The sequence below is a fragment of the Hippopotamus amphibius genome, chromosome 5, assembly GCF_030028045.1.
Source record: "Hippopotamus amphibius kiboko isolate mHipAmp2 chromosome 5, mHipAmp2.hap2, whole genome shotgun sequence".
Classification (NCBI taxonomy): Eukaryota; Metazoa; Chordata; class Mammalia; order Artiodactyla; family Hippopotamidae; genus Hippopotamus; species Hippopotamus amphibius.
The window spans coordinates 164,450,245-164,462,801 of record NC_080190.1 but is presented as its reverse complement, the minus strand read 5'-3'; the positions used below and the strand labels follow the sequence as shown (position 1 = coordinate 164,462,801).

General features: G+C 40.6%; 1 protein-coding gene across 1 annotated transcript in view; it reads left to right on the top strand.

Annotated features, from left to right (window-relative positions):
- ADCY8 (adenylate cyclase 8) overlaps positions 1 to 12,557 on the top strand; it is a 216,489-nt gene that overhangs the window by 108,324 nt on the left and 95,608 nt on the right. The window contains exons 6-7 of the mRNA XM_057735462.1: positions 439 to 597; positions 5,014 to 5,284. Coding sequence (XP_057591445.1) covers positions 439 to 597; positions 5,014 to 5,284 — 430 coding nt within the window. The remainder of the gene's footprint in view (positions 1 to 438; positions 598 to 5,013; positions 5,285 to 12,557) is intronic.

The window sequence follows — 12,557 nt, the reverse complement described above, 5'->3', positions numbered from 1 at the left end:
TGAAGCCTGATGGTGGCCTGAACTAGAGCCTTGGTGTGAGGATTGGAGAGAAGGAAATGGAATAAAAATTAAAATATTTAGGTTGGAAATGGAGTGTGCAATGAAGTGCAGAATCTATAATCTCTCCCAGATTTGTACAGTAGTGGGTAGAAAGAGATATTGATGCCATTCCCTGAGACAGAAATGAAATAGGATGAGCAGGTTTGGGGAGAAGGGTGATAAAGGCCCTTAAAAGTTCAGATAAAAGACTAGGGAAGTTTGGAGAAGGAAGGGTATTTTTCCAGTTATCAGGAAATCCACGAAGGCTTCATGGAAGAGGTGGCATATGAATAGGCAAGAGTTGAACTTATGGAGCAGGCAAGACCCAGGCTGCTGCCAGGGCCAAGGCTGCCCCCTCTGGCCTTTTACATGTGTTTCTCCATTCACCTATGTCAACAGGTATGTGCGGTCAAGGACGAAGCATGATGTTGACATGCGGATTGGAATCCATTCAGGCTCAGTGCTGTGTGGCGTGTTGGGCCTGCGGAAGTGGCAGTTTGATGTCTGGTCTTGGGATGTGGACATTGCAAACAAACTTGAATCTGGAGGAATCCCCGGGTAAGCAAAAGCAAAGCCCTCTTCTTGCTTAACTCTTATTATTTGCTCACTTTGTGACAGTGGGTTTCCCATGTGCAGGATTCAGAAGTATTTGTCCAAGAAGCAATTATTTTGGAGGAGACAGGACATTAAAACATCGTGCACATATTGGCCCCAAAAGTCTAGTGACATTCGTCATAGGCAATGAGGATGGTGAGATGACACTCAAGTGTTCCAGACCCAGCCCTGAACCCAGCATTGGTTTTCAGATTTGATTTCACATTGGAACCAGCAGAGGAGCATTTTAAAAATCCTGGTGTCCAGATCCCATACCAGTTCATGTAAAGCAGAAACTATTTTAAGATCTTAAAGCAATTCTCATGGGCAGCCAAGGTTAAGGCTTACTGACCTGCTCCCTGCCCTTACCCTTCCTTTGAAAACTCAGACATATCTCTGAACTTGCCGTAATTTGAAATTGCTTGGCTTTTTATTTTCCTGCTTTTTTAATGTCTGTTATTCCCCCCCCCATCAATCACTATATGTAGGGGAAAAATTCACCTTACTTTTCCTTTCAATAAGAGAGATACACATCTTGAGTACCTTCTATGCACTAGACAGTCTGCTAAATACCACGAATACATCATATCATTTGATCTTACAACACCCCACATAGTAAAGTGTAACTTCCTTGTTTTAATGGGGAAACTGAGGCTCAAAGAAATTAAATACGTCACATACACGCAGCTGTTAAGTGCCTCATAGCCATTGCTGTCTCCCATTGTTAATGTATCCATCCAGTTTGCTCAAGGTTGTCGTTTTATTACGAATCTCCAGTCCCTCACTGTGTCCGCAGTGCCTAGTATGATGCACAGAACACAGGAAGAAGGGAGGGAGGCGTACAACACCATGGCATAATGAGTGACAGTCTGTAACCTGCAGTCATGCAGACTCCATAGGTAGTTTGTTAAACCAAAAATAGCTGGGCCCCTCCCTCAGAGTTTCTGATCAATGTGTCTGGGATGGAAACCAAGACTATGCCTCCCTAACAAGTTGCCAGGTGGTGCTGATGCTGCTGGCTTTGGTACCACATTTTGAGGACCACTGTTCTCAACCTTTAGTTAAATGAAACAATGTATATAAAGTCCTTTGCTCAGGAAATAATTGTGGTTATGGTTGTAGGAATAACCATATGATGTAGCTGTAAGGTCTTGAAAAGACTCTGAAAGTGAAATTTTTTGTCTCATTCCAACACTGCCACCTACCATTGACAGGACTTCGGGCCAGTTACATACTCATGGTCTCTGGGCCAGTTTCACCATCAGCTAAAAGAGGGAGGAAAATGCTTTATCACCTATAGTTGTTGGAAGGATGGGAATTAGATGATCCGCGGAACAAAACACATAGACTACATTTGGCTACAAAATAACATTTATGCAAAATAAGTGTTGCCCAACTCTTCTTATTTACTATCATGACTACTATTATTATATCCTGGCATTTAAAATTATCAGAAACTGTCAGATTTACCTGGTGTTCAATATATGAGAATATTGTCTGAGAACTGACTCATTTCCTTAGAGGGAAATGTAATCACCAGACTCTCAGCTGCAAATGCCTTACTCCAAAGCTCAAGATGGTAGCAAGGATGAAAAGGAACACCTAAAATCCAGTTTCTATCAAAACATTTAAATATTGATTAGAACTTCAGCAGAAGGATCAGTAATAATTGACGGCAAGGATGTCTTTCACTGTGGAAAACATAATATTGATTTAGGATATGCAAATACTAGTCATCCTGAGCACTGACAGCAGAATAATACAATGTAGAATCCAGAGAAAATACTAAATGGGGTTCGTATTTAACTTGATTATTTTAAAAGAAAATCAGCCATTGAACTTTACGAAACATGCCCAGGAGTTTCATTTTGCCTGGGAGAAAAAGACAGCTTTCAAGCACCCAGCTCTGAGCTTGATCCGAGAAAAACAGGACATCTTTTTATTTCACGGAAGGTCAGACACCTTTTCTTTTCTCCTAGGTCAATGCTTCTGAGTTCCTATGTATTAACAAAATTTATCATGAGAATATTTTATAATTAGCACATTTCTCAAGAGAGCTCAAAATATCTTTCACATGCTTTTATTTTTAATACAGGTGTACCTTGGAGATATTGCAGATTGGGTTCCAGACCACCAAAAATAAAGCAAATATTGCAATAAAGCAAGTCGCAGGAATTTTTTGGTTTCCTAGTACAAATAAGTTATGTTAGCACTATACCGTAGTCTATTCAGGGTGCAAATAGCATTATGTCTAAAAAAAAACAATGTACATACCTCAATTAAAAAATACTTTATTGCTAAAAAATGCTAACCATCATCTGAGCCTTCAGCTAGTTGAAATCTTTTCACAGCAGTAGCATCAAAAATCACTGATCACAGGTCACCGTAACAAACACAATTATAATGAAAAAGTTTGAAATATTTTGAAAATTACCAAAATGTGACACAGGGACATGAAGTGAGCAAATGCTGTTGGAAAGATAGACTTGCTCAACTCAGGGTTGCCACAAACCTTCATTTTGGAAAAAATGAAGAATCTGTGAAGTACAATAAAGGCAAGCACAATAAAACAAGGTATGCCTGTATCTTACCTCACCTTTGAAATCAATGACTATATATAAGGATATTTATTTGGAAAACATGCAGAATGTGCCTTAAATGGACAGAAATGCATTGTTGGTAGTTTCTCTTTCTTTACATGTCCTTTGCAGTGAATTATTCTCTATGTAAGCAAGGACTTAGCAGGAGGGTACCGGGGGGAAGTAGAGATAATACTAAAGTAAAATGCATTTGGAAACGTCACTTTACAAAAAAAATTGTTTCCTTGGACATATTGTTTCTAAAATCCAGAAGTCAAGCAAAGTCTTAAGTATCTACCTCATTCATTCATTCACTCATTTAAAAGCCCACTAAAGTCAACCTAGGGAAATGAATTTGTGCCGAATCAAGGAGTAGGAAATTGTTGTGTGGAAAACATGGAGTGAGCATTCTATTCTAGGCAGGGAGAATGGCCTGTTCTGAGTTTAGTAAGTGTGAAATAGCACCTTGAATTTGATGACATGCCAATTACTTGATTAGCTGTAAAGAGTGCCAGAAAAGGAGCCTTGAAGTAGCAGGGCCCAGAGGGTGGAGGCCTTAGAGACCTTACTGAGAACTTAGACTGAACCCTATAAACCTTGAGGAGGCATGAAATAAACAACAAAAATAAGACAATGGCATTTTTTAAAGTTATCCTAATAATTTAAGGGTTTGTTTTTATAGCATGTGCAGTGTACCATGCACCGTTTTAACTACTTTGCATGAATCAAGTCTTACAATACTCACGAAGATGCTAAGAAATTCGTACTATTATTTTTCCGATTTTTATGGGTGAGAAAACAGACTCATAGAAAGCTTAAATAACTTGCCCCAGATCTTTCAGCTAGCAAGTGGTAGAGCTAGGGTTTCAATCCAGGCAATCTAGCCAAAGCACCCATGTTTGTACCCACCAAGCTAGTCTACCCAGACCACAAGGCAGCATAATAAGTAGTCTAATTGATTTAGACAGTTATGAGAACAGAAAAATTCTTGCCCAGAAGGATTTACCATGTGACATTTCCACGATTCACATCTGATCTTTAAGGCCCTTGATGTCATCTGTTGTTTTGCTAAAAAAGAAACATGAATCTTGAACTATGATGGCTGATAGGAGCGTCTTACCTTGTGAGTGAGCCTAGCCAGCAGCCAGCCTGCACATATCCACAGCTTTGTTCTCTTCTGCTTTCCACATACACATTATAGGGGAAATTGCACCTCACAGTGGTTTTCCTAAAAGACCCTCCGTGTAGCCCTGTGGACTTATAAGACCTGCCTTTGTTCTTAAAAGATGATAGAAGTTGAAGAAACAAGGCACAAATATGTGAAAATTGAAATGATAGGAAGAATTCCAAGACAGTAGACACTACATTTGCATGGTGATCTGGACAATAATTGCTGTTGGATTCAGAAACATTTATGGAACTTGTTTTTCCAAAATAATCAACACAACTGAAAAAAAATCACTGATTCTTAAAAGTTGCTGGGATCAGGCTGACAGTCACAAGAAGAGCCAAAGGAAGTGCTTACATGCAGCTCAACTGGGCTGCAATTTATCAGAGGCTGCAGTGTCCCTTGGGGCGAAGTTGGTGATAGATACCCTGCTCACTGACTTATGACTTATGACATACCTCTGTTTTCTTTTATTCTTTTTGCTTTTTCAGGGGAACAGATACTGTCCTTGAGGACACGTCCGCCACAGCACCCGTGTGCAGCCTTGATGTTGGGTTTGCACAGGACCAAAAAACAGAGATGGACTTTGCAAGTCACGTCAGGTGTATAATAACCTATGCTTTGTCCACACAGGAGGATTCACATTTCCAAAGCCACGCTGGACTGCCTCAACGGTGACTATAATGTAGAAGAAGGTCACGGTAAAGAGAGGAACGAATTCTTGAGGAAGCATAATATAGAGACCTATTTAATTAAGCAGCCTGAGGAGAGTCTGCTGTCTTTGCCCGAAGACATCGTCAAGGAGTCTGTGAGCTCCTCAGACAGGAGAAACAGTGGGGCGACGTTCACGGAAGGATCCTGGAGCCCCGAACTGCCCTTCGATAACATAGTGGGGAAACAGAACGTAAGTCCTGGCTTCCTTCTTCTGGTTTGCTGTGAATGCATGTGCACCTCCAACTCAGCTGCCTCAGAGAAAACCGATTCATCTTTAACCTTTTCTCTGTTGAGGACCGTAATCATAAATGATCAAGTGTATCTCCTCAGGACAGAATTAACCTATGTATGCAACTTCAGGAAATGCCAGAAATGCCAGAGGGTTCCCAACACCCTCTCCTTTTTTTTTTTTTTTTTGACTTAGCTAAAAATAAATGTCATGTGAAGCTGAATTATAGTTTTACCGAAATTAATTACTCATGTTGGACAAGATGAACCTCATTTTATTAAACTAGCAACAAAACGGGAAGGTCAAGTCCATGAGAATGCCGGGTTTTTTTAGGTAGTTGGCCAGCTAGGAGTACTGAGGTGCCCCTTGAAATTTAAAATCAGGAGGGCACTGTTGATCTGGAAATACAAAAGCTGCACCCAGCGAGGTAAGGGTGAGGGGATTCAGGAGTAGCAAGCAATTTCAAAGCCACCCACATAATGCTATTCTTATGTAGTGTGGATTTGGATCTTCTATAAAGAATAAAGCAACAAAGTCAGTACATAAGGTGTAAGTTATCAATAATCAAATTATTTTTAAAAGTGTATCTTCAAATACCAGAATCACACTAAACCCAATGAGCTGCTCTGACACTGAGAGGCACCAGAGAACTGAGGTTGATCAAAGGAGAACCAAAGTGTATTCAGAGATGCTCCCTTCCCCAGAATGCTTGTTCAGAGAACAGGCAAAATCACCTGCTCTAACTGGGTTTTTCCTTTCGTCCTTTAGTCCAAGCATATATAGTTGAAGTCATGTAAATTGTATGACTTCACTGTACTTTTTTAAAGAAGCAAACCCCCAAAAAGCCCATATATAAGTCTTGTAAACAGCTTCTGACATTCTTCTGAGTCAAGGAAAAGCTGAGAGTATGATGGAGTAAGTAGACCAAATTGATAGTGTCTGGAGCTTTATGAAGATATATAGGAGTTAATTGTTTTAATCCACGGACCTGAACATTTCTCATTAACTTGTCATTAAGAAAAATCTGTCTGCTTAAAGACATTTAAAATGAAAAAGGTTAAAATGCTGAAAGTCTTGCCTCTTTCTTCTGCATTTGAAAGATTGACGGGGTGCTCTGAGGTCAGGTTAACCTCGGTTTCCTTCCAGCTCTGTGTGACGGCGCTAAGAATCAATGCATGGACCAAGTTCCACTGGGTAAAGGTGCAGGTTGAAGTCAGCCCGCGTGCCTTGCAAGAGTCTACCCTTAGGTCTTCACTATTCTTTTGCAAGTGTTTGCCTTCCCCCCAAATTTATTATGCCCACACAAGTCCTCACTGATTTCCATGCCTACCTCTTTCCATCTCTGAATTGGCATGCATGGTACAATTTGCTATGATAGAAAATTACAGTCTTAAATACTTCCTGGAGTTGGCACATGCCCAGCTGAAGGTACCCTTTGTTTCCTCTGCCTGTTGTTAGCTTGCGCCTGACTGCTGGTTATTTTAAAAAGATGCATGCCTCGCCCTAAACACTTCAATAACTCTGCATAAAGCTGTCTCTCTTGGGTTTTTTTCTTCTTAGTTTTGGTCTTTCCTTTTGAAAAACTCTGTTCATTTAAGCTGATTGTGGAAATGGGGATAATTCCTAATTGTTCTAATCTCAGTGTACCTATCCTTGCTACTAAGAATTGAGAACTCAGAACAGAGGTAGAGATGCTTGGTTTTAACTGATTGATTGATAAATTGATTGATTTGGTAAAATTATATAGGAATACCAGAAATATTTATCTGCTGATTTCCCAAAGATATTTACTGATGTCATCAAATAGTTTTTATAAAAGATGTCGTTATTAGTCAAAGATTACTTTTCCTGGTGTTTAACCATACCATATATTTCTTATGATGCCTGAGTTTTGCCTGTATTTGCCATCTTCAGGGTAAATAACCTCAATTTGTTTTGATGTCTTCAGACTTAAGAGCTAATGCATGTATGCTGATATTCATAAATAACCAAGTGACACTAATAACATTTTGGAAAGGACTGAGTCAATTAAAATGGTCACAAGCACTCAGCGTTCGCACTTATGTTGAGCTCTGCAAGTCAGTGAGCCATATGTGCAATTCAGAGACATAATGTGCGCCTGGAAGAGATCAGTATGGGTCTGGCTGAGCCTGTGCTCTGACCAAACACCCAGTCAGTACCACAGAAAGCCCAGCCCATCCGAGTGTTTGCATAACACAGATAAAACATACTAATGCGTCATTGGGGGTTTTCTAGCTAAATTGGCCAGATGTTTTAGTTTCTATTGATTTGTAAAGTATGCTTTGAAGTCTTTTTAATGACATTGATATGCCTTGCCATAATCTGTGCTGTGTAGATAGCAGATGTTCGGATAGTTACAGCCTCATGTATTCATTCATTCAATAAAGAGTAAGTGAGCATCTGTTACATGCCAACTACTGCTAGTAATAAAAGAGAAGGCGGGACAGAGGAAAGAAACACTTTAGAGATAAAGTCAGCCAGTGGTGTGTATGCTTCATGAAGACAGGAATTCTATCTGCTTCCTTTACTGCTGTTTAGTCCATGATTAGAACAATACTTGGTAAGTATCAGGACTTGCCTACAGTCTGCTGAATGAATGAATTAAATGATAGATGTGGGTGGTAAAGGAGAAGACCCAGTCAAGTTTGACTTCCAAGTTTTTTGCTTGGATGTGACTGGGTAGATGGTCGAAGTGCCAACTGAAATAAGCAGTACTGGAATGGGAGGAGATTGGGTGGGAAACACTAAGAATTTAGTTCAGGGCATGCTAAGCTTGAGATGGGAGAGGTCCAGGGAGAGATATCCAAAAGGCTATTGAAGACATACTTCTGGAGCTCAGGCGTGAAAGACCTGTGCAAGGGATGTGAGCCTGGCAGCCTTTGAGTGCTAGATGAAGGCATGAGAGTGAAAGAGATCACAGTAAAGAATATGTAAAATAGATCAATAAGAAGGTACAGGCCTGCAGGAATCCCAGGTGGAGGGGAAGGAGAGTCAGGATCCCATGACACAGATGAATAGGAAACAGTCAAAGTGATCTGAAGGAGATTAGGCAATGTGGTATCGTGGAGGCCTGCAGAGCATTTTGAGAAGAGCAGCGTGATCAGCAATGTCAAATGTAGCCAAGAGGCCCAGTTCAATGAAGACTGAAAACTGCCAGTTGGAATTAGATTGGAAAACATCATTGGCAAGAGGTAGATTTGATAGAGTGGTGAAGTCAGAAACCAGATTGTCTCAGTTGATAAGCGAGACCTCTGGATTTCCAAGAGCCCCAACTCCATCCCAGTTCACTCTCCACTACCCATTTCAGGAGTCTGTCAATGGTTTGGAGGAGCAAGAGAAGTCACTCCGAATTTTTCCTGGCCCCGTGTGAGTCTTCCAGTCCCTGTCTGTGCCTGACCATAATCTCTTGTTTTTGATGTCGTGCATCTTCCAAGCCCCTGTATCTGTGTCCGGTTCAGCTAAAATTGTTGGTTAAACCCACTCTTGGACACCGTGAGAGTTTATGCGATGCATCCCTGACTCCTGGCATGGGCTGGTGTTTTGCCCACTGATTTGGTGTCCTAGCCCCCTGAATCTTGGTTTAGATACCTGTGAGGCTTCTTATGCTCTGAACCTCTGAGTGGAATGCAATTAATAAAACTAGAAGGCAAGAAGCTTATGATCACAGGTGGATTATTGAAATGTAAAGTTACAAAAGTAGAACATTTTGACATGGGGAAGGATGTCCAGAAATTTCAAGGCTAGCTTGTTGAATGAGTCATCAAGATGGTCATTGAATCTCTCAGAATAAAGACAAAATTTGAGATGAAGTGGAAGACTTAAGAAAAGGGTGCTCATATTAAAGACTGTATTTTCCCCTTCTGGTTGCATGCTATAACTAAAATCTATTTGTAGCCTTGAGCTCTGGTTCATTCAGTTATTTAATAGGTTTTCTAGATGCTGAGGATCCAGTAGGGAGGGGACATACTCATCCCTGTCCACCACGAGCTTACATTTTAAGGGAGTAGAGAATGTAGACAATTAAGCAAAACACAAAAGTGCTGAGAAGGAAATATAGACAGATATCTGATGAGGGAGCAGATAGAATTACTGCAGATAGGATCATCAAGAGACCTCTGAAAATTTGACTTGAGTGCTGAAAGGACCCTGCATTCAAATAACCAAGAGAAGAGCATTATAGATAGAGGAAACAGCTCGTGCAAAGACCCTGGGGTGGCGGAAAGTTTGGTGTGTTAGAAGAAGAGCAAAAAGGTCCAAGAGGCTAGAGCATAGTGAGTAGAGAAGAAAGGAATACATCTGGGTAAAGGAGATCTTGACACCCTGGTTGACTTTGGATTTTATTGTAATGGAAGTGATAAAGATATTTTAAGCTGGCCAGTGACATGAGCCGATTTAGATGTTTAAAAGATCACTTGAGCTGCTAGTGGAGAATGGATTGTAAGAGGCAAGAATGGACTCATTAGACAAACAGCTTCTTTACTTAAGATTTACAAGGGGATACCAAAGGGTGAAGTTTTTATGCTGCTATATAAAATGTATTGTGTGAGAATTTGAATCATTTTAACTTGATTTTTATGACAAGTGATATTGCCAAGAGAGGTGGAGCGACTCTTTCAGAAGCAAACCACCTTTTAGAGCCTGGGTTCTGTCCCTCGTATGTTGAGAAATCATCACCATTCTCCTATCCATCCCTTTCACATTGATCATGGCATCAGAATCTAGGCATTTTTCTATTACTCCTCCAGACCTTTCAAAAGCATCATCTGGGGAAAAGTACATACTTGGTACTTCCATTGTATATATTAGTTGTCTCGTCATTATTATTACCATGAAGTTCATATGTGCACCGTGAAGATTGAAAACGCAAGTGAAATTTCTGTACAGATGTACCTCTGAGATATTGCAGGTCTGGTTCCAGACCACCACCATAAAGTAAATATCTCAGTAAAGCAAGTCGTACCGATTTTTGGGTTTCCCAGTGCATAAAAGTTATATTAACACTATCCTGTAGTCTGTTAAGTGTACGATAGCATTATGTCTAAAAAAAAAGCAATGTATGCACCTTAATTAAAAAACACTTTATTGCTAAAAAAAATGCTAACCATCCTCTGAGCCTTCAGCAAGTCATAATAGTAATAACATCACTGATCACAGACCACCATAACAAATATAACTGTAATGCAAAGTTTGAAACACTGTGAGAATTACCAAAATCTGACACAGAGACACCAAGTACACAAAGACTGTTTTTAAAAACGGCACCAATAGACTTGCTTGACGCAGGGTTGCCACAAACCTTCAATTTGTAAAAATCGCAGTATCTGCAAAGCGCAATAAAGTGAAGCACGAACACACGAGGTCTGCCTGTGCTCCACACAAGACAGAAAACAGATGCGTTTCACTGCCAGGAATATAGGTAAATATCCACGGTGTCACTAATGGTAATAGAAGTAGAGAGCTTGGGGCGAGGTACCTTGTCGGGAGCGTTGTTCATATTCTTTGCATTTCATTCTCACAACCACCTTACTGGGTAAGTGTGATGTGCCTGTTTTACAAGTGACAAAATTGTGATTTGAGAGATCATGTCATTCCCTGAAGGACATGTAGTGAATGAACAAGAGAACTGCAATTAGAACCCAGTTATGTCTGACTCCAAAAACCGTATACTTTCCATCAGGCTGTATTGTCTCCCCTTTTTATCCTGTAGATACATGCCGGGTTTCTACTTTCTACTTTGTTTTCTGGTCAGTCAGTCTTAAAAGGTTGTGTGTGTGTGTGGTGTGTATTCACCCTCTGAAGCTGGGTCACTTTCTCAACAGGGATATTTAGAAGTTTTCTGTGAAAGCTCCAGGAAAGGACCAGCTTTTCCTCCAGGTAGTGTTAGCATCTACTGGAGGATGCTAACATCTCATGCCTGAGTGTCCTGATGTGATCATTGTTTGCATGGAAAATGCTAAGCAGGGCAGTCGCTCATGTCTACCTAGTAATAAAACAAACAATTAACCATTTGATTTAGTCACCCGTAAGACTGGAGAATGTTGACCCCAGAAAAAAAGGAAATGTGTGGGGCGTGGGGCTAGCTGTGGTGGAAACAAGCTATGAGAACATATTTATGTTTCTATGTTTGTATCAGTTCCAGCTGGGACTTCTCTTAGATCCTGTTTTCTGTATCCATTGGAAGAAAAAATTTTCTTCTGATTGCCTTACTGATCAAAACCTTCATGCTGGCCTGATGCCAAGGGCCCGTTTCCTCATAGTAAACCAGTTAGTCCTATAGGCTATGAGTCTCGTGAACTTGGGGCAAGTCTCTGCAGGACCCAGAATTTGCCCATATGATAGCGAGAAGGGTGGGAATGGAAAATCAAGAGAACTGAGTTTGGCCTGATTTCTCCACTTGCTATTGCAAGACCTCAGGCAACCACGTCGCCTCTCCAAGCCTCAGTGTTCTCATCTGTATAATGGGAGAAATGGACCAGATGGTCCCACCACTTCATTTCAGCTTTGACATTGCCCATTCCATTTCTCAGTCTCAGACACATGCTGGGAGTCTGTGGCTGTGCTGGTGAATTACCTATACCTCAGAATCCTGCCAGGAGAACAAATAATTTACTGGGAAGTAATGGGGATACCCCGTTTACAGTTTTCCTAGTATAACACTTTAGCATAACTGTCATCCTAATGAACTGTCTTAAAACGTTAATACCAAATCACAAACAAGAATGAAAGCCAAAAATATTATTGAGGTAAAATCTCACCTGACTAGGGGATGAAATTTGCCCTTTCTCTCAGCATTCTGGATGACTGCGTTTTGGTTAAATGGAGATAGAACCCAAACATCATTACAAACATCATCACACTTTGCCGTCTTTCAGGGTCCTGTTTCCATCATGATCGTTATGTCCTGTCAAGAAGTATTGATCAATAGGGTTTGATATCTTTCCTTCTCTTTCTGCCCCTAAAGGTGGGATGCAAACTAAGTGTCTGGCCCCTTCTTTTTGCATACAAAAGCCCGGAAGACAAAGAACACTCAATTCAAACTCATATTACTTTTATCAGTTGACGTGGGCCAGTCAGTTTCCCCAAGATGTTCCTTTGCTTCCTCATTCACTCAGCCACTGATTATTCAGCTACTTAATGAGTAACTACAATTTGCCAAGCATTGTGCTGGGTGCTGGGGATGGGAAGATGCAAGAGGAAGTCCCAGCTGTCAAGG